The sequence below is a fragment of the Chironomus tepperi genome, unplaced genomic scaffold (assembly GCF_022539635.2).
Source record: "Chironomus tepperi strain 1889 unplaced genomic scaffold, CSIRO-AGI_Ctep_v1 contig_415, whole genome shotgun sequence".
Lineage (NCBI taxonomy): Eukaryota > Metazoa > Arthropoda > Insecta > Diptera > Chironomidae > Chironomus > Chironomus tepperi.
The window spans coordinates 420,311-442,572 of NW_027226537.1; the positions used below are offsets into that span (position 1 = coordinate 420,311).

The 22,262-nt window shown below is 29.8% G+C and overlaps 5 protein-coding genes across 8 annotated transcripts; 2 read left to right on the forward strand and 3 right to left on the reverse strand.

The window, feature by feature from the left end:
* Window positions 1–116: 116 nt before the first annotated feature.
* LOC139097179 (ankyrin repeat and fibronectin type-III domain-containing protein 1-like) lies at window positions 117–9,679 on the reverse strand. 4 transcript variants are annotated; one of them, XM_070648974.1, is made up of 7 exons: window positions 9,516–9,679; window positions 4,708–4,977; window positions 3,896–4,300; window positions 3,718–3,792; window positions 2,375–3,649; window positions 473–2,007; window positions 117–407 (listed from the first exon to the last, which is right to left on the reverse strand). In XM_070648974.1, the coding sequence occupies exons 2-7, from the start codon at window positions 4,901–4,903 to the stop codon at window positions 201–203; spliced, it is 3,693 nt and encodes a 1,230-aa protein (XP_070505075.1). In that variant the 5' UTR covers window positions 4,904–4,977; window positions 9,516–9,679; the 3' UTR covers window positions 117–200. The 4 variants fall into 4 exon arrangements, with proteins under 4 accessions (XP_070505075.1, XP_070505073.1, XP_070505071.1 ...); XM_070648972.1 differs by lacking the exon at window positions 9,516–9,679 and adding an exon at window positions 9,214–9,492 and having other exon boundaries at window positions 4,708–5,032; XM_070648970.1 differs by lacking the exon at window positions 9,516–9,679 and adding an exon at window positions 5,624–6,830.
* A 1,004-nt stretch (window positions 9,680–10,683) lies between these two features.
* Window positions 10,684–13,736, reverse strand: p115 (General vesicular transport factor p115). Its single transcript, XM_070648943.1, has 4 exons — window positions 13,579–13,736; window positions 11,717–13,520; window positions 11,475–11,659; window positions 10,684–11,402 (listed from the first exon to the last, which is right to left on the reverse strand). The coding sequence occupies exons 1-4, from the start codon at window positions 13,654–13,656 to the stop codon at window positions 10,938–10,940; spliced, it is 2,532 nt and encodes an 843-aa protein (XP_070505044.1). The 5' UTR covers window positions 13,657–13,736; the 3' UTR covers window positions 10,684–10,937.
* Window positions 13,737–13,962: 226 nt separating this feature from the next.
* Rrp40 (exosome complex component Rrp40) lies at window positions 13,963–14,899 on the forward strand. Its single transcript, XM_070648975.1, has 3 exons — window positions 13,963–14,139; window positions 14,195–14,389; window positions 14,449–14,899. The coding sequence occupies exons 1-3, from the start codon at window positions 14,049–14,051 to the stop codon at window positions 14,871–14,873; spliced, it is 711 nt and encodes a 236-aa protein (XP_070505076.1). The 5' UTR covers window positions 13,963–14,048; the 3' UTR covers window positions 14,874–14,899.
* Window positions 14,858–15,553, reverse strand: LOC139097181 (histone H2B-like). Its single transcript, XM_070648976.1, has 4 exons — window positions 15,371–15,553; window positions 15,213–15,312; window positions 15,072–15,158; window positions 14,858–15,016 (listed from the first exon to the last, which is right to left on the reverse strand). The coding sequence occupies exons 1-4, from the start codon at window positions 15,500–15,502 to the stop codon at window positions 14,961–14,963; spliced, it is 375 nt and encodes a 124-aa protein (XP_070505077.1). The 5' UTR covers window positions 15,503–15,553; the 3' UTR covers window positions 14,858–14,960.
* Window positions 15,554–15,711: 158 nt separating this feature from the next.
* On the forward strand, window positions 15,712–18,766 carry LOC139097154 (uncharacterized). Its single transcript, XM_070648941.1, has 5 exons — window positions 15,712–15,834; window positions 15,898–16,573; window positions 16,649–16,816; window positions 18,245–18,374; window positions 18,449–18,766. The coding sequence occupies exons 1-3, from the start codon at window positions 15,732–15,734 to the stop codon at window positions 16,719–16,721; spliced, it is 852 nt and encodes a 283-aa protein (XP_070505042.1). The 5' UTR covers window positions 15,712–15,731; the 3' UTR covers window positions 16,722–16,816; window positions 18,245–18,374; window positions 18,449–18,766.
* The last annotated feature ends 3,496 nt before the right edge of the window (window positions 18,767–22,262 follow it).

Genomic DNA, 22,262 nt, shown 5'->3' on the forward strand with positions numbered 1-22,262 from the left:
AAAAACGTACGTAAAATTTCATGGTTAAGAATTTAAATTTTAATTGACCGTTATGCATGCTGCTTATTTTATGAAATGCTTGCCTTGCTGGATTCAATTAAATGAACTCGATAAAGTATGTTTAAAAATATTTAATAATACTTTATTTATAAAATTACTTATTAAAGCTATTATGTGTAAAAATGTCATCAAAATTGCTTCTATAGTGAAAAGGCTTCCCTGTTGGAAGCATTAATTTCAATTGCTGCTAGAAGATCATGCTTAAATCGTACAAACAGTTTTCCTTTCTTCCATGGATTTTGTAAATCGAGTGGTTTAAAGTCATCACGTAGGCATCGTTCTCTCGTACCAACCAAACAGACTAGACAAAAGTCATCTAATTGATTAGCTCCATAGACAGGTCCATCCTAAAAATAAGCAATTAATTAATTAATGAGGACATCCATTTTTGGTAATAGAGTGATAAGCTTACCTTTCCTTTGAGAACAACAGCCATATTTAATTGCTTTACAACCAAGTTAATAACTTCCCGAGACGTAGTCTTTTGTGTACATTTAAGCTTTAAAGACGTTCCAGACGCTAATCCTGTATCATAAGCAGCATAAATTTGCAATATCGAACTACTATTATTCTCAATTGACGACTGATTGACATAATCTCTTTCCATCAACATTTCCTCAATTTGTGTTTGGATATCCGATTTATTTCCGTCCGTGAACGAGACATTGAGAGCTGACGTTTCACTCGAGTCTTCAATTTGCTTAAGAGCATCGATGGCTCTGAAATCAATTGATTCAATTTCTCGGTCTTGGCAAATTGCGTGTACATTTTTGCTGTGAAAATCACTCCGGCTGAACAGTTGTTTATTTTTGCCAAATTGTTGCTTACTACTGCCGTTACTTGATTTTGATGATCGTTCAGTCGGAGCTTTCGAAAAGGGCGAGCTAATCATCTCAATAGCCTCGTCTTCGACTATGATAAGTGGATCTTTAAAGCTACGATTATTTTCATTCTGTATTGCCGTTAATGTAGGTTTAAGGAATGTCACAAGTGTCGATTCCTCTTCGGAATGATACTTTTTAAAGCTTTCTTTCTTCTGTTGTTGTTGTTGATTTGTGGATGATTTTGGATGATGTGAGACTTTAAGCTTTGACTTGCTTGGTGTAACTTCGATGCTTTGTTTATTGGGTTCATTTGGAACTACTTCATTGATCACATTATTAGTATTTACACGATGTACAATAAGACCATTTGATTTATTACTACTTTGTGAGTCTGTACTAAGTGGATTAAATGTTGTCGGTCGTTTCCGTTGATGAATATTTGACGGTCCTTTCCGTCTTGTTACTACTAATGCTTCTTCAGATTTTGACAGTGGCAATCGAGGAATTGAAAAGTCATTCTGCTCGCCAGCTGAATAATAATTTGAATCTATTGAGTTCTTCCTATTATCACTTTCTGTTGATAAGACAGTTGAGTTATTTTTGGATTCGATGTTATTCAGCAATTGCTCAGACTTGGAATGTTCTACGAATGTGTAGATTTCGGATCCTTTGAAATTTTGTGGTCCCCAAGAGCCACGAATTGGTGACTTGACATGAAATCCTCTCAATTGTGTATCCGGCATTTTAAAGAATATATTATAGGAAGACACAAATTGAAGGATCTTCTTTATGTCTGATTTATTCGTTGCTTCCTTAGATCTATAAAATTGTATCACGTCCGTCATGTATCGTATACTTTTCCATGCTGCATTCAACTCATTCATCGTCTCCTCAGATTGTTTAAGTCTATCTTTGGCTACTTGTAATTCATTTGTCGAAAATGCTTCTCGTTGCTTTAAATTCGCTGTTATCATATCAAATTCAGTTAAAAACGACAGTCGTGCATAAGTGTGTAACAGTGTAGATTGATATGTGTCAAATTGAATCATTTCGTGGACTATGAGAGGAAGACTTATAAAATCTGATCGTTTGAGTGATAGATCGACACTAAGGTTATGGGAATCTGGAAGTAGAAATGTATCATTAGCACATGGTTGATTTTAGAGATTAACGGAAAAATGATTTTTGAATTTTACAACTTTACTCACTAACACAATCGAATTGGAATTTATTTTTTTTTCGAAATTCAATGCCAATCAACAATTTTCAAGGATTTCATTTACTTCATTAAGAAAATTGACTGGCATGTATAGTGTAATAAGCATTCAAGTGGGCTTACAATAGCTTATAAATCATTATTTTTCAGACTTTTTAAAATTTGTTCGTTTGTGTTAGTGAGAAATTTTGTAAGCAAAAATTCAAAATTTCAAAAGTCGTTAAATTTTAAAATTTCAAAAACCGTTAATATTTTTAACAAGATCAATGCATACCTTTTGAATTAATGATAGTATCACATGGTGGAGGACAGACTATAAGAAAACTGACATCTTCATTAAGTTCAATGACTTCCAAGTCATAAATTCGATGTCTTAAGGCTTCCTCGTGATCAATATTCATGAATTTGAATAAACGATTTAATGATAATTTCAGACTTTCAATAAAGTTCTCTTGAGCTTGTGACAATTTTCCTTCCTTATCTCTTTCCAAATTAGATTTTAATACTGTCCATTCTTCAGCTGATATGTGTGGATTATCACGTATCTTACAATTAGGAAGCACATTCGGTGTTTTCGTTTGACATACAATTTGTATAGAGTCCATAGAACTAAACATTTTTAAATAGCTTAAGTATAGTCCACGAGATAATTTCACTTTTGATGCATGGTAGTAATTAATTTGACTTTTAATTGAGTTTAATAAAATTTCATTAATTGGACTATCCTCGAGCAAAACGGTAACTTTTTTTAGTAATTTATTCATGGATATCCATTTCGTGTGAAGAGTTGATGTCTTTAGATCTTTACAATACAGAGAGCATGCCAGCACAATTGTTCCATTGGAATCTTTCAGTGGCTTATAATAAAATTGACCGAGATCTGTGATGCCAAGGGACATTTGCATTTGATGGATGGCATTAAGAATTTTGAAACGGAATTGAATTTTATTTGTTGAATTTTTTTCCATCTCAATTCGTAGATTCTTAACATCTTCCCACGATGTAGATATTTTCATGAGCCAATAAAAATCATTATTTAAATTTGTTGGATATGATTCATCAATCTCAATAACTGGCAGGAAATCTTCGTTAGTGACGAGAACCTTCTCGTCTGAAAATATTATGCATGCTAAATAAATTCCTCGTCTTAGTGACTTCTGGAACTTGGATACTGTTGAGAATAGATGCTTGATTGTTGTTTTCTTCTTCTGATTCCGCCTTTGTTGTTCATCAATTGGCTCATCAAGCTTTGATTGATGTATAGTCTTGCTAATATTCTCAAATGTCTCTTTTTGCCCAAGAAATCGTGAATCTCTTGGATTCTCTTCTATATCCTTCCAACTTGATGGAACTATACTGATTGGATTTGATACTTTATAATTGCCATAGCCTTTAATATTTCCACTACATGCTCGAAAATAATAACGTCGTCGTTGAATTAAATGATCCAGATGAAAATTTACTCCCATTGTTCCTTGAAATATATTCCACTCTGTTATTGTCTTTTCTGCTATAACTATAGAAAAGTCTTCACGCGGTGAATATTGAACTGAAAATGAAATAATTATGAAATTATATTGCTACATATAGATACTGTATAAAAATATTGATATTTACCTCTGAATGTTGTACAAATAGTATCTTCTATTGGTTCCAATATTTTTATCAGTACTGAATTCGTCCCAATAACATCTGTAAAAACAAAAGAAGAAAAAAAGACAGATAGTAGTAGTATTGTGAACATATGTTGCACATGCTAAATAATAAACAGCACGTTTGGTTCTGTATCTCTTACCGATAGTAAATGAAAAAGGTGGATCTGGAACTTTTAATCGTTGCCATCCATTTATCATCTTTCTTATGAGCTTTATTCGCTTCTCGATTGTTAATTTTTGACGTTCTGTCTCTGGTCCTATACATCCTTGACTTGATGATCCAGTGCTGTTTACAAACTGTGCTAATTTCTTCTCGGCACTCGATAGTAAAGAATTGAGATGAGTTTCGATACTCTCGACCGGAAAATTACCAGAATGTGCACCATACTGAAGTAGTAATTTTGTTATTGGGCGGTTGTTAATTAATACCGCAAGATCAAGCACTGAAAATCCATCGTTATTTAATGCATTTACATTTAATTGTTTTTGCTCCAATAAGCATTTCAGTTGATCGTATTGATTTTCCTCGACACATTCAAATAAGGCTGCAAATATTTATTTCCAATTAAAAAAATAGAAACTCACTATATTTACTCAATGATAAACTACTTCATTAATTAATTAAAAAACCATTATTTTCGTACAATTTTAATTTTAGAAATTCTTCAAAAAAATGTAAACAAACGAGGTCAACGAACTTTAAAAATTTGAAAGCGCGGGATTTTCCCTTCAAAATGTTGATTTTGTTTACTAAATTTAAATATTTTTTGACAGTTATTAATTCTTAATGGAATTTGAATAGATCCATAAAAGCTTTAGATAATGAGGATCAACAAAAAGGTATTAACTATAAATCGTCAATTAACTCGAAATAATTGACGTGTACATAATTAAAGAGAAGATAAAACAAAAATTGCACGAAAAAAGGCTAATAAAATGTAAGTTTACTTACAATAAGCAGAGCTCGGCTCAAATGACTTATTCACGTGTCCAAACTTGTACTTTTTATTCAGTTTAAAATTATCACTTGTTGAGTTCTTATTGAATTCCTTCAAAACACTCGCTGATCCAACGATATCGCCATTACTTGCCACATTGCCTTCAACGGTTTTGTTTTGTTGAAGGAAATTAAATCCACCGATATGCATGGCTTTGGTATGTTCACTGCTCTTTACTTCGATTTTATCTCGTTCATTTTGATGGCTGGACGGCAGACTAATCTCTAAATTAGTCATAAAGAAAAGAGTATCCATTGTATGAATGTCGAAATATGAATGCTGGTATTTTTGTATATGAAAAATGATTGATAAGATATAAATTGACTTCATTGACTTATTTATCATTAATTTCTAAGCGCATTTTCGCTAAACAAGTGTGGATTAATGTCACTTTGACTGTGGCTGTATACTTAGCGATTAGAAATAATTTTAAACATTTCAACGGTCAAAATTATTTTGAAAATTTATCTGGCAATTATTTAAATTTTAGAAATACGTTAAAAATGTTAATGTGCTTTTCAGTTACAAATAATTTTAAAATTTCAACGGTCAAAACTATTTTGAAAATTGATCTGGTTACTATTTTAATTTTAAAGTTTCGTGCTAATCAGATTAATGTGCTAATCAGTTAGAAATAATTTTAAAATTTCAACGGTCAAAATTATTTTGAAAATTTATGTGGATAAGATTTGAATTTGAAAAATACGTTAAAATTGTTAATGCGCTTATCATGTACCCCAATACGTTTACTTCCGAAAAATATTTCGTTTTATCTTGAATAGTGCTTGTGATACAAAAATTTCGATAGACTTTGCCCTGATATACAAACAACAACAAAAATATAATAATGATATAATGCTTAATCCTTACTTGCAGAGTTATTTGCCCAAACCGAACGTTTTCTTATTGTAGCAAATTTAATTTGTGATTCATTTGTTAGTAAATGACTAGGATTTGTGATTAGTGCGGAATGAATGGGAGGATTAGTAATATTAATTTGTAATAAAGCAGCCGCTTTTGGTGGAATAAATGTTGGCAATTGTTCTAAATTAAGAGCATGTAATTGAGGACTCATACGCTTTTTAGTCATTCGAAATGAGGACCTCAGTGCATGACTAGCCGATCGTTTGAAAATTGATGGCTCACTCGGCGATCTCGTCAATTGTTTATAATTATTCTTCATTTTCACTGGATCTTCTCTTTTTTCTCACATAAAATAAATATTTTCACTTTTCTTGAAACAAAATATCAAAATTTTTAAGGTTTCTGTGACTAGTTATGGTATTGTTGTGCGTGTCTAGTCCATAATAATAATTTGCTATTCGTTTTCACTTTTCAGCATAGTCATTAATATAAAATAATACAATTTCCCAGAAGCATTTTCTCATACACACAGACACAACCACTATGAGCACTATTTGATTTTGGAATCTTTAATTAAATTTAATTAAACAATTTTTTATGATATTATTTTTGTTTGTATAGCCTTGAACAATGGCAAGAGAACTAAAAACTATATATAAAATATTAAGTAAATTTCAATGTGTAACGTTCATCCGGCGAAATATGAATGATGTGTTATTATGTTGAAGAGACGCATTGACTGTTTCTCTTTACAGCTGTTTTCGCTCGTTATACGTTAACGATCAAAGGCATTATGTGTTGTGTTTTGTTATTATACTTTCTTCTATATAGGGTGAATCTATTTCGAGATTTTTTTTTTTGCTTTACTCTTCAGTGTGAACATGAAGTTTGTGAGCGACAATTATTTACTATGTGTGCATATACATATGAATGTGTCGCGTGAGAGAATGAGAATTTTTGTTGTTATGAATAATGTCAGTGTCACATGAACTGTGTGACGCGACACATGTGTTCTTAGTCATTTAAGGGAATAAGCCTTTTTTTGTTGAAATTTATTAATGCATTCTCAGGAATCAATTGTCATAATCCAGAGTTGTCATGTTAGGTATTTTTTAAATTGTTTAGTCATGAAAGCAAGCTTCGGTATATAAAACTGAACCCATCCCAATTTTTATTGTTTTTTGTGTAAAATTTTGTGAAAGTATTAGTAAATTTAATGGTCATATTCTGTATAGCCAAGTTTATGAGATTTATAATAAATCATTTAATGCTTAATCATTGGTAGTTCTGCCTAGTCATTACTTTTATTGTAGAAATCTATACATTTTCAGTTGTATGACAAAAAAAACCGTTAAATTTTCAAAATACACTAACACAATCGTAAAAATTTACAGCTGAATTAATGAAATTTCATGTTAGTATTAGTTTTGTGTGGACTATGTTTATGTCATTCACACATTTGAAGTTTAATGATTTCCTAAGAATACGGAACTGGTCGATCACATATGAGTATTTTGATCAATTCCAAATCCTTGAGATATTTGAGATATGTAAATTTATAGGATTTATCCAAAATTGTAGGCTAGCAGACAAAATTAGCAACAGTCGTGACCGAATTTAAGGTTCTATCTATGACCATCAAAAATGCGGGCCTGTACATCTAAAATGCAGGTTTGCAGTTCTTGGTCGAACTATACACATTTCTCTCTTTTTCCTTAACCAGCCCGATTGAAGAGGCAGTTGATAGTTGTATTGGTCATTGGCAAAAGAAGGGCAGCCAACGAAAGAGCTAGCTTTAGATGCCCTCTAAGAGAGAGAGGAAATGGATCACAGTTGTTCTGTACAGCCAGTGAATTCAGTAAGCAGAGACTAACCCGAGCGACACAAATGAAAAGGCTTCGCCACAACTCTCTTAAGGCACAATCACGTGTTGTCCATAATATGTGTATCCGTGACAGACCCTTAAACGAGTTATTGCGAAGCTTTTTTTATTTCCATCTCTCAGGTAGATTTACCCTTTAGGCAAAGAAATGAGTAGTTCTTACAAACTGTTGTCATAAAAACATTCCATGTGCACAGTACTGACTATACAAATATATCCGTAAGAAATGAAAAAAACTTCTCAGTCACAACAAATAGTATACAGAGACATAAACAGAATGTTGTGAGTAACGAGAGAAAGTGACAATAATAAAAGAGAGAATGTTCTACGTGAGTTAAGGTTGTGCAAAACATTTGCAATACCTACATATTTAAATATATGTATAGTTCCACATGTGGTTCTGTTTAAGAGAATTTATTCAGCAACATAACTGAACAGAAATTATGTTTGAGTTGTTATGCATAGAACATATACAAATGAAGTTATAGAACACAATGTTCATCTCTTGTTTGTTAATTTTTGATCGTTATAAAAGCTCATTCATACACAATTGTGTAGTTAGTCAAGAACCCTTATAATATGATATCTCTTTTAGTTCCCATTCATATTCCAAATATTTGGGAAAAAAAGAAGTTCAGCCTTTTATAAATTAATTGAGATTAATCAGGAAGTTGAGATGTATATTAATGCTTTTGTTGTTATGCGATACATTTCTCATCTTTATAATTCAAAAAATGCATTTATTAGCAAACAGAAACAATAACTTCCTCATTTATGAGATCTTTTCTTAGGTCTATATAGACACATTTTCCATAGCTTATAAGATTTATTGCAATTTAATTTAAATTTTTCATTTTTTACTTATTTCTTTCTCTTCTCATGTTATATTTTATAACGCAACAAACAAAACAGGTTTTCACAAAGATGCTGCTCTGTGACAGCAGTAGAAATGAGAAGATTTAAGAGAGAAATTTTCCAAAAAAAATCATCATTATTAAAAATTTTTCCTTTCTTTTGCAATTTAACAAAAAAGATATTATATTAATTTACATTTTCAATGCGATCGCGATTGTTTTATGCATTAATAGCTTAGCTAACTGACTCAATCTGTCTGAGATTTATGCAAGATCTTTTTCAAAGCCTATTTTGCTTGTTTTTGTAAACAAATTTTAAAAATCTATGAATTTTTGTGGTTTTTAAGACTTATGTGCATTAAATCAATGTAAGTATGCTTTTAGTGACAAGATTATATAGCAATGTTATGTTTTTAATGACTATTTATTGAGAACACTTATTGAAAAATACAGAATTTTCAAAAAATCAAATTTGAAAAATGTATGTCAATGTGTTAGTGTTTACAAGAAATTTGGATTATTCAAATTTTTGACCGTTTTTTTACGAAGTTCTGATTTTGTTGTAAATTGTTGATTTTCCAGCTTTAAACCTATTTCCGAATGTTTTATACTACGTATTAACATCATAAATTGTTTCGATCGTTTACTGTGATCAAATTTAAGTTCCCAAAGCTTATTATAATCAGATTTCATTGTAACACGATTTCACGTGGATTTAGTGTAATTTTGATCAAAGTAATCTTCTTAACAATGTTAACGTCTCTAAATTCCTCCCAAAGATCAGACCCAAATTAGACTGATCATCCCGGCGAAAATGCGCTTCGATCACCACACTAATAATTTCCAATTATTAAATTTACATCATACTGAGTGTTCCACTTTTTTGTTTTTGGGTAATGATCGCACATAGCACATATAGGAAGCACCAACATTAGCAATTTTAAAAATTCAAGTATATTTATATTTTTTATTATAAAATCATATGCGATATAAATCATAAGAACGTATTGGATTTCTACTACAATTGAAGGCTTTCCACATAACCGTTTTGGTGCCATTTTTGGTCTATCTACATTTCTTATTTCATATATTTTTTGTGAAACTTGAACACTTGCACTTTTCTTCTAATAATCCGCTTAAGGTTACAAATAATCGACTTTACCTTGATTTAAATATTTAATAAAGTTAAGACTTTTAACACTTTCTATTTTGTTATTTATTTTTTAATTATATTTTGCCTTTTTGTTGTACGCTTAAAGGTTCTTAATGGCTTAAAACGACTTAATATACAGACAAAAACTAATTTTTACGAACTTAACGAAGAGAGATTCAACAGACAACTGAATATAAATATAATGCCAAGTGTAAAATTACAAAGCTTTTTCAAATTTTGCCATTCCACATTATTCTATATCCAATTCATATACGGCAACTTGTTGATTGTATTTTCTCTTTTGAACACCACCAACATAGATGTATCTTGTCTTTTTCTCTCATACATATATTAACCATTTATACATACCTGTGTGCATTAAAATAAATGCAAGTTGATGTTGCTGTCTTGGTGGCCGGTTAGGACGCAGTTTTAGTTTCTATGGACCTTGGTCTTTGGTTTGTTATTACGAGGGCGTCTGAAAATTAAGGTACAAATTTAGGTTCGTTTGATACCGGTCGCCTGCTACGTTATGTATTAACGTGCAATGGAAATGAGCAATGGAATGCTCGGAATTTCTATTGTTTATAGCCTATATTTTCTAGTTCCACACCCACACCCTTGATCGTAATGAGCGAACGGCTCTATTGACTCTTATTTAGATCGAGTGAACATGCGACGCATTAGCGAACTTTTTTTATTTGAAAATAACTGCTCTCATTGTGATTGTGTTAGTATTTTTTGAAAATTTAACGGTTTTTAATCCAGCAAACATCTGAATATTTAATTCTCAAATTTCGTCATTAAATGACACAAATCAGGTTATCAAAATGAATCATGCTCAATATAGCAGCTTGTACAATGCCAATTACCATCTTAAACTCCTTAAAACCGTTGAAAACAGTCAAATATTAGAAAATATAATTCATAGAAAATTGTTTGTTTACAACTTTTACAGCTGAATTGAAACTTTTTTGTAGTAGTGTTAGTAAATTTTCAAAAAATAACGGTTAGAATTATTTTTCTACGTGACATGTGACGAATCTTCTGAAACGTGACTTTTTTGAATTTCTAACATTCCATTAAAGGTCAAAGTGCTTTCACGACCTTCCATCCTCCTACAAAACATTGCTAAAAATGTTATTAACCGACAAAATTTTTTAGGCGCTCAACGATGTTCATTTTATAAAGTATTTATTATATTTTTTAAAGGGACAGGTAATAAATTCCTTACAGGATCTTCTTAAATTAAATACATAGTCATAAGAATGAGAATAACAATAAAGTTTTCCGAGGCAAATCATAAAAAATATTGGAATATGCTCTGTCTATGAACTTATTGAATAATAAAAATAATAGAAAACAATAATAATATTAATATAATTTTTTTATGGTAGGGTTTAGTGTCTATACTGCCTGTATAGAACATTATTAATCGTCTTCATCATCATCTCCTTCAACTTGCTGACCGAGATTTTTTAACCGCTTTCTATATTCATTAATTTTCAAGTCTTGGTCAGCTAATAATTCCAATAAGTCTTCTTGATCCTTACTCATCTGTTCAACTTTCGAGTTCAACTCGTTTATTTCACATCTGAGCTTCTCATTCGTACTTTCATCCTCTTTAATCGCTCTAAATTGATCAATTTCAGTTAATAAACGAGCATTTTCTGCTTCATAGAATTGAATTTTCGTCTCATTATGTGACTTTTCATGAGTTAGCGATGCTATTTGCTGTTCTAATTCATGAATAGTGGTTGCGTGCTGATCATAAAATCCGTTCATATTACTTTGATGATTTTGTACGCCACTCGATGCCGCTGTTAATTGAGCTCTAAGTAAAATGTTTTGATCATTTATTTGACTCATCGATGTCTGAGTTTCTGTTAATTTTGACTGTGGATTAGATAGGTATAAAAGAAAGTAAGATTTTCACAAGATTTTCTCTTAAAAAGTCATTAATTTTACCGAAATAGACTCATTTTGGAGATGTAATTGCTTCACTTGCTCATTCAATGTTTGAATTTTATGATCTTGCTCTCTAATAATATTTTTATATTGAGCGACTAGACTTGATGCTTCCTGACTTATTGTTAGTTCATTCACAGATTCATTTCCATTTGTAAAGCTTGTCACTAACTTGCTAACTGTCGCTGTTGGGGGAAATTATTTAATTATTAGAATTTTTCACTATAATCAACTCAACTTACGTTCCAGTGACTTGAAGAGCTTGCAAAACTCATAATCCAGTAGCAGATCAGCTGGTGATTTGATTCTTATCTGTGGCTGCTTTCCTGCTTTGCTGTAACTTTCATGCTTACTGACTTCATTCAACTTTCCAGAAAATGTTTCAATTCCGATTCTTTTAATCAGCAACTGACACAAATCGTCACGTCGATTACCCTCAACACCATTATCATTAAATTGGATACAGATTCCCATTAAGAATGCACACAATCCTTGAATTAAATATTCATTTTCGTCGTGCTCATTTGCGGTAATCTGTGCTATCAAGAAGCTTATTGTACCATTAATAGAAAGGAATGATCGAACAGCCATTTCACATTTTGAAAGCCATATAATTAGAAACATTAATATGCCAATTTTACTTTGATGCTTAAATTGTCCTTGTTGTAACAAATTGAAGCACTGTTGAAGTAATGAAACTGGTTTACTACTTGTAGATGTGGCAACAAGACTTCTTAACAGTTGTTCCTTTTGATTCTGATTCTCAATTAATGCATGTGATAATGAAACAGCTGAAAACCAGTTAGACAGTGCATCCATACTGAAGAGACCACCACACAAAAGTTGTCCAGATGTTAATGTTACAGGAGCTTCTTTCGTACTTGGAAGTAAGGTGTGAATTAAATTATTTTGTCCAACTTCATTGCGATATAAATAGCATTGGAAGCAATATAGCACAGCACATCTTAATACAAGTGGTTGTTTCTCATTAACCATTGACATTAATAGAATCACTATAGCTGGTTTTGGTGGATTACTTGGTGCCATAACTTCATTAAAATACTCTTGATTTTGGACATCACCTCTAATGATTTCGGCAGTTGAATTAATTAATTCTGTAAGAATATCAGGTGGAATTCCAGAACTCATTAACATTTTGCAGAGTGTCTCAAGTAATCCACAACTTCTCATGATTTTCTGGCATGCAGCAATGCTTTGTTGGGAATTATTTGGTGATACAAGAACGCGAATAATTTGTAACATACAATGGATATTAGATACTTTTTGTGGTGTCATTCCAACTTCTTCTGGCTCTTCAGTAAGTATCAGCATTGGCGATAGACGCTGAATGTACGATCCTTCCTTGAAGAATTGCTGATTACTGGAATTATTTTTAAGCAAGTTTAGCATCAAAATTAGACAATCTTCCACAACAATTCCACCGTCTGCACATCCTTCTTCATTAATAACATCAAATAATTTATCAAATGCATTTTCGAATGCAACAATTTTCTGGATATTGGCATTTCCTTTCGTTAATTGAATTAATAAAAGGAGGGAATCGTTACGAATAATTTCTCGGCTATCTACAAGTAAATCCATCAAGCGTGATATTGCCATTGGACTGACTAAAACAACTTCTTGAATTTCTTTCGTTCTATTGGCAAGCAAGCATGTTAGCAGCTTTATTGCTGACCATCGGACTCTAAAATCGTATTCTTCGAGATGACTTAAAATTAGTGTTATATGGTCTGGATTTTTAATGAACATTTCTGTGAATTGTTCTCCAATATTTACACTTATGTGTGGATTTTCAGCTTCTTCTTCAAATTGATCTGGCGACACTATGTTACATAGAGCATCTAGGCAATATCCAACAATTTCATTATCAGTTCTGTCACTTTCAATCACTTGTGCTAAGGCATACATCGCTTGTGCACCAACTTCCACTCTGTATTTTTTAGAAAGTGCTTTCAATGCACGACATGCATCTCTTCTGTCTTCCAACATAGTTGACGACTGTACACGATCCACCAATCTTTCGACCTTAAAAGTGAAAATTTTTATCAAAAACAAATCAATATTTTTGTGATTTTTTACTCACAGTTTCAGCTCCTGTCATGGTTTCTTGATTTTCGTTGGTGCCCAGCACACTTTGTAATCCACTTTTGAAGAAATTCATCTTGTATCTACTGTAGATTAATTAAAATTTTAAAAAATTTAAGATTTTTCCAACATCAGCAAAAATACAGTACAACTTCTTTAAATCGACACATCTTCGAAATGTCGAAATTATATTTATATGAAATCAGTTGATGTTTTACCATGGTTACTTTGTGACTAATAAGCATTTAATTTCCACTTCAATTAACAATTATCGCTTTTAAATGTTAATTAAATTTTAACGAATTTTTGGATTTTAAATTGTTTTTGACAGTCAGACAAATTGACATAGAAGCTCATATATTTTTCTGTCATTAAAATAGAGCTAACCGCATTGTAAACATTGTGAAACCTTAAAAATTAATTCTATCAATTTATCCCGAAATTGACAAAAACAAAAGTTAGCACGCAATGGAATGTAAAGTAGGGGATGTTGTCATGCCAGGCTACATAATACAGGAAGCAGACGATCTTGTAAAGGAGAGTAAAAAGGTAGTTTTAGGTATGTAGAAAAATCTTATTAAAAATATCAATTTTGACAACAAAATGTTTTACAGGCAATGGACTTAGACTAGAAAATGATAGTGCTGTTTCTTCTAAGAGTGGATTGTTATGTAAAAGAAAGAATATATTTTATGTTGACAGTTATCAAAAGAAGTACATACCGGCCAAAAATGACAATGTTATAGGAATTATTCAGTCAAAGACTCCAGAATTCTTTTGGGTTGATATCAGTTATTCGGAACTAGCTAGTAAGTCATACCTGATATAAATCAATCGCTTCAGAAGCTAATGTGTTGTATTCTTGCAGTTCTTCCATATTTAGCATTCGAAGGAGCAACGAAGAAAAATAGACCAGAAATCAATGTTGGTGACTTGGTATATGCAAAAGTTGTGCTTGCTAATCCAGATTTGGAAGCTGAACTTGTCTGTGTTGATTCAACAGGAAAGAAGGGAAAATTAGGAGAATTAAAAGACGGTCTAATGTTCCCATGCAGCATAAATCTCATCCGAAAAATCCTCAATGATAAATGCAATCTTCTACATTTGCTGTCCAAAGAATGTCCATACGAACTTGTAGCTGGAATTAATGGTAGAATTTGGATCAATACAAAATCACTTCGTACAACTATTTTGTTAAGGGATACAATCCTTGAAGCAGAGCATACGGCATACAATAAAATGAAAGATTTAGTCGATAAATTTGCTGGTGAATTAACAGGAATAAAAAGTTAATTTTTTTAACAAGGAATAGTACAGTTTATTGTTATTTGTTTATGATTAATCACAGTTCATAGTTATTTTATTATTAATCTTATTTGTCTATGCTGATGAGGTTTGTATGTACTTTGTTACAGCTTTGGTTCCTTCAGAAACACCTATAAATGAATCAGAATTAAGTTTATTTACAATTAATTCAGTTTTAGAACTTACCATGTTTTCCAAGTTCTCCAGGCAACAGCAGACGAGAAGCTGTTTGAATCTCACGACTAGTGATTGTGTGGCGTTTATTGTAATGAGCTAAAAATTTAATTTAGTTATTTTTTGTTTATTTACTCGAATGTTATTATTTACCCAAATTGAGGCTCTCGCCAATCAGTCGATCAAAAACATCATTAACAAAATTATTCATGATGCTCATAGCTTTTGCTGAAATGCCAACATCTGGATGAACCTAAATAAATTATTTTAAGTTATCTCAACATCCAGTAAATAAGCATAACCTAATTTACTTGTTTTAAAACTTTGAAAATATAGATGCTGTATGATTCCTTGCGAGCTTTTCTGTTTTTCTTGCCAGTTGAGAAAGTCTTAGTAAGTTTTATAGTCTTCTTTGCTTTTCCAACTGCCTTTTTGCCTGCCATCTTATCAATAATTTTCTTTACAAAATTAAATTTTAGACACGTCTGTTCTATTCAAAATCTAGCTTTGAACTGACAATTTTTAGCGCATTTTTTGAAAAATTTACTGGACTTTTTTTTTGAAATATTTCCGCGAAAAAACAAATTTATCACAACATGATTGATAAAGGATCAAATTCATTGGAAAAATTCAGTTGAACAGTAATCGTTGATCGAAGTAGACGTGTTAAAAATGAATAAAAGTAATAGTGGCAAGAAAAATCCAATTAAAAAGAGTGGACGCAAGGATTACATGACTCACTATGAGCCATTATTTGGTACTTCAAATAGTCCAGGTAATAAATACTTAAAATAATTAAAATAACATCAAATTTGTATAAAAATTAACAAATTTTCAGAAAAACGACGATCAAACAGCTTAACACCAGATAAGACAAGACGACAGACGTTTCCTGGTGATATTCCAAATATATTAAAAAGGAACATTGCAGCACTGAGTGAATCATCTGATAGCATCAAACTTACAGACTTTGGAAAGTCATTTGTGGATGATGACAAAACTCCTCCCAAAAAGAAGAACAAGTCGCTGTTCGATAAACTGCAGTATGATGACATTCAAAATATTGAAATCGTACCTTCGGGTTTTGAGAATAAGCATTTAAAGTCAGTCAAAGGTGACTTAAGGCCTCAAGTAATGTTTAGCTCACCATCGATTTTAAATGAACGACCGAACATTTCACGATCACCGGAACAGAAATTTCCAACAAATCCAGTCAAGTCAACAGCTGTTGATGCTTTTGATAAGTTAAAGCATTCAGACAATCAGCTTAATACTTCAAAAATCAATTCTGAAGATGTAGTAATCATCAAAGAAAATTCTATGGACGAAAAAACTTCAAATGACAATAATAAGAAGGATTCAAGCAAGGAAAAGTCGTTTGCTGATTCAAGCTCTTCATCATCACATTCAGCTATCATTAACAAATCTATTAAGATTGATGAAAATATCATTAAGAACTATCGAGATAGTTTGAATGGCTTCAGACAAATGCTGAGCACTGTTAAGAGCATTCAGTAAGTTTAATTAATTATTTTTCTATTAGTATACTATATAAAGGATCTTAATTTATTAAAAATTATCTCATTTAGCGACAAAGTTTTTGTTTTTCGTCAAGAGCTGTCCGAAGGCAACATGTGTGACTTTCCAAGCACTCAAACATAGTTCGCCATTGATGGATGAATGATGACCTAGCTCAACATCATGAAACATATAAAAACATAAGTTTATATTAAATCCTCATATGCTGTCCACAGCAGGTAATTAAAAGACAATAAATAAGCTGAAATATAAAAAAATTAAATTTAAACTGCCAAATTTCAAATTTTTTCTATTTTCTTTTTATTTCGGTTCATTTTTTAAACATTTTTTTTTCTTTCTTTCGTGAACACAAAGAATCTTTTGTCTCTTATTTTAATTTCATTTTATCATCTCTTTTTTTTGTAAATTGCAATTTATTTCACTTTTTGGCTAATTTTTTTCGTTTTTATTTTTATCCTTTTTTATTATAAAAATTAAAGTTCATTAACAAACTGATTAATTAAACTTTTTTTTTTCTTCACCATTTTTTATTCAATATATCTCTCAATTTTTTGGAATTTCATTTTTCACTTTTTTTTTTATTAAGAAAAAAGACACTAAAAAAATTTACCTAAATGATTTTACATTGATCATGTCAATTCATTCTTGTATTTAATGATGTGAATGGATTTTTTTTTCATAGAATGTGAAATATAAATCGAAAACGTTCCGATGAAATGCATAAATTGAATTTATTATTATTTTTCATATTATCATTTCTTTTGTATGAAAAAAGTGTAATTTACACTTAAAATATTGAGTATCATTAACTAAATTAATTGAGTTTTGAGAAATTGCAGAATTTTGATGATCAATTTAAATAAAATTAATTAAAATGTCAATTCAAATAGACGATATCAAAATGATCAAGATAACGCTAATGAAGATCACATAATTAGTTAGATCAATTTGATATCGACTATTGAATTAAGTATTTTTTGAAATTAAGAATTTAAAAGTTTTAAATTTAAAGTTTGAAAAACAATAAAATTATTGAGAAATAATTTTTAACAACACAGGAAAGTTTAGCAAGTTTAGAGAATATTGAAGTAGAAACAAGTTTAAAAATTTAAAATAATCAGTTAAAAATTAAAATAATTAAAAACAAAAGATTTAATTGAATAAAATGAATTTTAAGTAGTCAAAATATGTCAATTAAAGCTTTACGAACATCCTCAGATCAAATTTTCAAAGGAGCTTTATCGAACATTCAACATTAAAAAAAGCTCATTTTAAAATTTTTAAAGCAATTTCTCGAAAGGAATTAATTCAGTTGATTAATTTAATTTTATTTCTTTTTCAACAAGAAATATCATTAAAAATTCATTATTTTCTTTATAATTTATAATATACTAAGTTCATTTTTGAAAATTTAAATATAATTTTTTAAACTTTCTAATTATAAATTTTTTTTTTGTCAATTAGCGATTTTTTTTATATAATCTAAATCAATATTATTTTCTATCAATTCCAAGTATTTTTTTTTTATTTAAATCATTTATTAATTTTTCAACAAATTTTTATCCCCTTATTTCCATTTCTATTATTAGTTTTGCTTGTCATCGAAAAATATTTTCATTTTTCCCATTTTATTTTTTTTATTTTAGTTTTTAATTCATTTAAAAGTGTGCGAAATATGAAGTGATCGTGTCGGTGTAATTCCTTGTGAATTATAATGAAATATCATCAGCATCAGATTGCAATTGTGATGAGAGTCAACAGTTAAGGAAGAGATAGGTAAATTAACAAAACTCAAAAAAGCTATAGAAACATTTGTCTATTAATTTTCTTCTTATATATTTTTTTTGCAGCAATTTTATGGTCTCTATTTTTATTGAATATTTCACTTTATAATTTTCTTTATTTTATTGGTCACGAGTTCATCATATATTTCTTTAAGCCTTAAACGAGGTAAGTAATTTATGCAGAATATTACGTGATTTCGTCATTTTTATTAAAACACATTGTAAAAGAAAGAATTTTCACTGAAACCCTTTTCATCCCGAAAAATATTTTCTTCCTCTCTTTAACATTATATCGGAGTTTTTATTTCAATATTATCATAATATGAGTTTGTGCAATTATTAGAAGGTAAAAATGGAGTTGTCTGCCTGCCTGTATGTATATAGATTCCTGGATGAGATTAAAATCTTCATATTCTTACGAAAGTAAAATTTTCGAAGATTGTCGGAAATTGAAATTGAAGAAACCATTTTTAAAAAATGGGGACAAAATCAATTTGGTAAAAAAGATTAGGTAGAAATCAACTTGATCTCATTCTTTTATCAGAATATTATTAATAATATATTTTTTTCTCACTTTTTTTCTTTTTAATTTTTAAACATTCGTTTCATTTATTTATCCAATATGGAATATATTTTTTAAGTTCTTTTTATTTTTTTTGCTCATTTTAAGTAATTTTCATTTTAAAAAATATCCTTTTTTTAATCTTTTAAATTTTAAATATACGTCATTAATTTAATTTCATCTTTTTTAATACAACAAATAGATACTATTTGTCATTCATCAGTTTTAAATACTTTTTTTATTAGTTTTTATTTTAAATTATTTAAAAATCAATTTACATGAAAATTTCTCCCTCAATTTAATTTTGAAGTTAATTATCGCGTTTATTAATGGTTATGTGAAATGGGATAAAATCACACACGCTGGTGTATACATATAGAAAATCAGTACCATTTTTATAGTAAAAAGTGCTCCGGTGAGATTAATTTTTGTGCGATTGAAATGAGTTGTTGAATTTGTGGGTTGAAATAGGGCAAAATGAGTGGAAACTGGTCCATTTGTAACTAGAGATTCTTGTAAATCCAATGGGTGAATTCATGAAGTTTTGAATATTTTTTGTTAAAATAGTTATAGAATTGAGTTCATTAGAACATGATTTGAATTTAGCAAATATTGAGGTTTGAAATAAATCTTGTTAAGAACATTGTTTGTCCTTAGTTAGGTCAATTTTGCACTTTTCTGTTAAGGTTAAAAATTTGAAGGACAGAGAAATTTCTGAAACGTACCTTTGGATTACTTTGCGTATTAAATGAGTTTTTTGTAATAATGAATTGAGTAAGAATTTTTGCTATTTTTTGCTACTAAACGAATTATTAAGTTTTTGAAATTTATGTGGTTTTGGTCCGACTAATCAAGAAATTTGAATGACGTCGACGACTAAGGAAAATCTTTTCATGTAAATTAACTTTCAACTTTTATTGGCTCGATTTTTAAGCGGCAAAATTTTTAATACACTTTTTTCATATTCAAACATTTTTTAAAAATAAATTTCATCAGACTTTAATTCACTTTTTTTTATTCAATATAAAATCCTTTTTTCAATTTACCTATCTTAAGGTTTCGTGTCTCATCGTAAATTTTTACTTTACGTCCAACTTTGATTTTCGCTTGGAAAAATAAAATTCATGTTTAACAACTTAATTCGGTGGGGTGGTTAAAATAGTTTTTAAAACTTTGTGTGAAAAATTTTGATGAAGAATGTTGCAAGAATTTTCGAAACGAAAGGGAAAATTTTTGATGCTTTAAGAAAATTTTTGTTTTTTTTATCACACTTTTCAGTAACTTTTGTGCACTTGATACTACAAATGCATTTAAGAGATTAATGAGCTGATAACTAATTAGTATTTCTAAGTAACTTGCTGTATCAATGCTATTAAACCTTTAAAAACATTATGATAGAATGAATTAAAAAATCAAAAAATTAATGAATTATGAAAATTTTCTCTAATTGCTATAATAACAAAATTCTATGTAAAATTCCTCAGTTTGCCATTTTATAAAAATCTCCGAAATTCCTTTAATATAAAATATACATACGTATGAAACTCATCGATAGATTTACTTATATCATTAGTATTGAAATTTCGTTTTTCTACAGTTCATCTCCATTTTTGTTTTCTTTGAAAAATCAAGAAATGAAAATTATTATTTTTTTTTGCTTATTTATTTTTCACGATTTTTTTTTCATCGAATAGTTTTTTTTAGTAACATCGATATTTTTTTACTTATAAAGAATGTCAATTTGACATAAAAAAAGTTTGAGAAGCTTAATCTCCTCCTTTAAAGAAATGTTTCCTCTTTACTTAGATAACATTTTACAATAGAAAAAAATGAACTTATCATATACACTCGTATTGTATTCCGTATGTATGTGGATGAGAGTATAAAGGAAGTAGTCGAAATGTATGGGAACCAGGGGCGTATTCCTGGGTGGGGGTATGGTTTGGTGGTCAACCCTCCCCCTCAAGTTTTGAGCAAAAATTCTTAAATTTTGTTGGGTTTTTTCGTTAAAAAATTCCAAAACCCATCCTAAATTCAAAACCCTTCTCCCCTCTCCCTCCCTCTAACTACACCCCTGAGAACTAAAAGCTAGAAATATACAACCCAGTTGTCATCTCCTTTTTACTTGTTGTAGTTTTTCTCTAAATAAAGTTATAATGATAATAAAAGTAATATATAGAGTATAGTGCAGTGAAAATGGAAGCTTTCGAGTAGCTGTGATTTTTCAGTTAGAAAGTTTTTTTTCATTCTTTATTATTTGGCATGTATAACGACATTGTTGGGGGATAATGATATGAAGAGAAAGAATAAAGAGGGTAAAGGATATTGAAAGAAAATGAAATTTCTTCTTCTTGATGATCGTGAAACAAACTTAACTGACTGCATTGAATTGTGTACTTGCGGGTAGCTATATTATATCCGAGTATTAAGTATACTTAGATATAAGGACATTTTGTGTAAATTGAAATAATATATTTTTTTCTTTGTTGAATTGTGTATCAGGTGGGGAATTTTCCGTGGATATATCAGGAATTGTATTCATAGGAGCACTACATTATTGAATGTTGAATGTAAAAAAGGGAGAAGATTGTAACTATTATGGCTTACATGGAGACATTTAGTCACCATTGTTCCGTGATTGCATGCCAAATACGAATGTATATAGAGATTAAGCTTAATATATAGCTTCGAAAGCTTCCGTATTCAGTGTGTTGTATAGAAAAAAAATGCCGATGCCATAAGCTCACATATAGTCATCTCACAAAGCTTTTGAGAATTGCATGTAATTTATATTATTTTAAGACCCAACAATAAATAAACTCTTTTTTTACCTTCTATTTCACATATCTGCTTCATTTTTTTTTTTTTTGTAAAATTTTAAGAACTTTTTATTAAAAATTTTCTAGAATAACATTTTTTTATTATTATTTTTCCTTTCACTTTGCAAAAAGAAAAATAAAAATATTTTTTTTTTAAATATCCATTTTTCATCTCTTTCTTTCATAATTACTAAATCAACCACACATTTATTATAAATTTTTATCTAATAATCTTTTTATCATTATAATAATTTTTTTTTTTCTGTTTTTGCTTGTCTCACTAAATATTTATAGCATCATCCAATGCACTCACTCTTTATATTTTTTTGTGCTTTTTTACTTTAGTATCACGCGGGAAAAATAATGAAAATTTATTTATTTATTATTTTTTAGAGGATTATTGAGCTTTTATTTTAAAAGATCATAAATCAGGTAGATTTTTTTTACAACTTGACGTAACTGTACGCATTGGATGATGCCATACATACTATATCGTAGA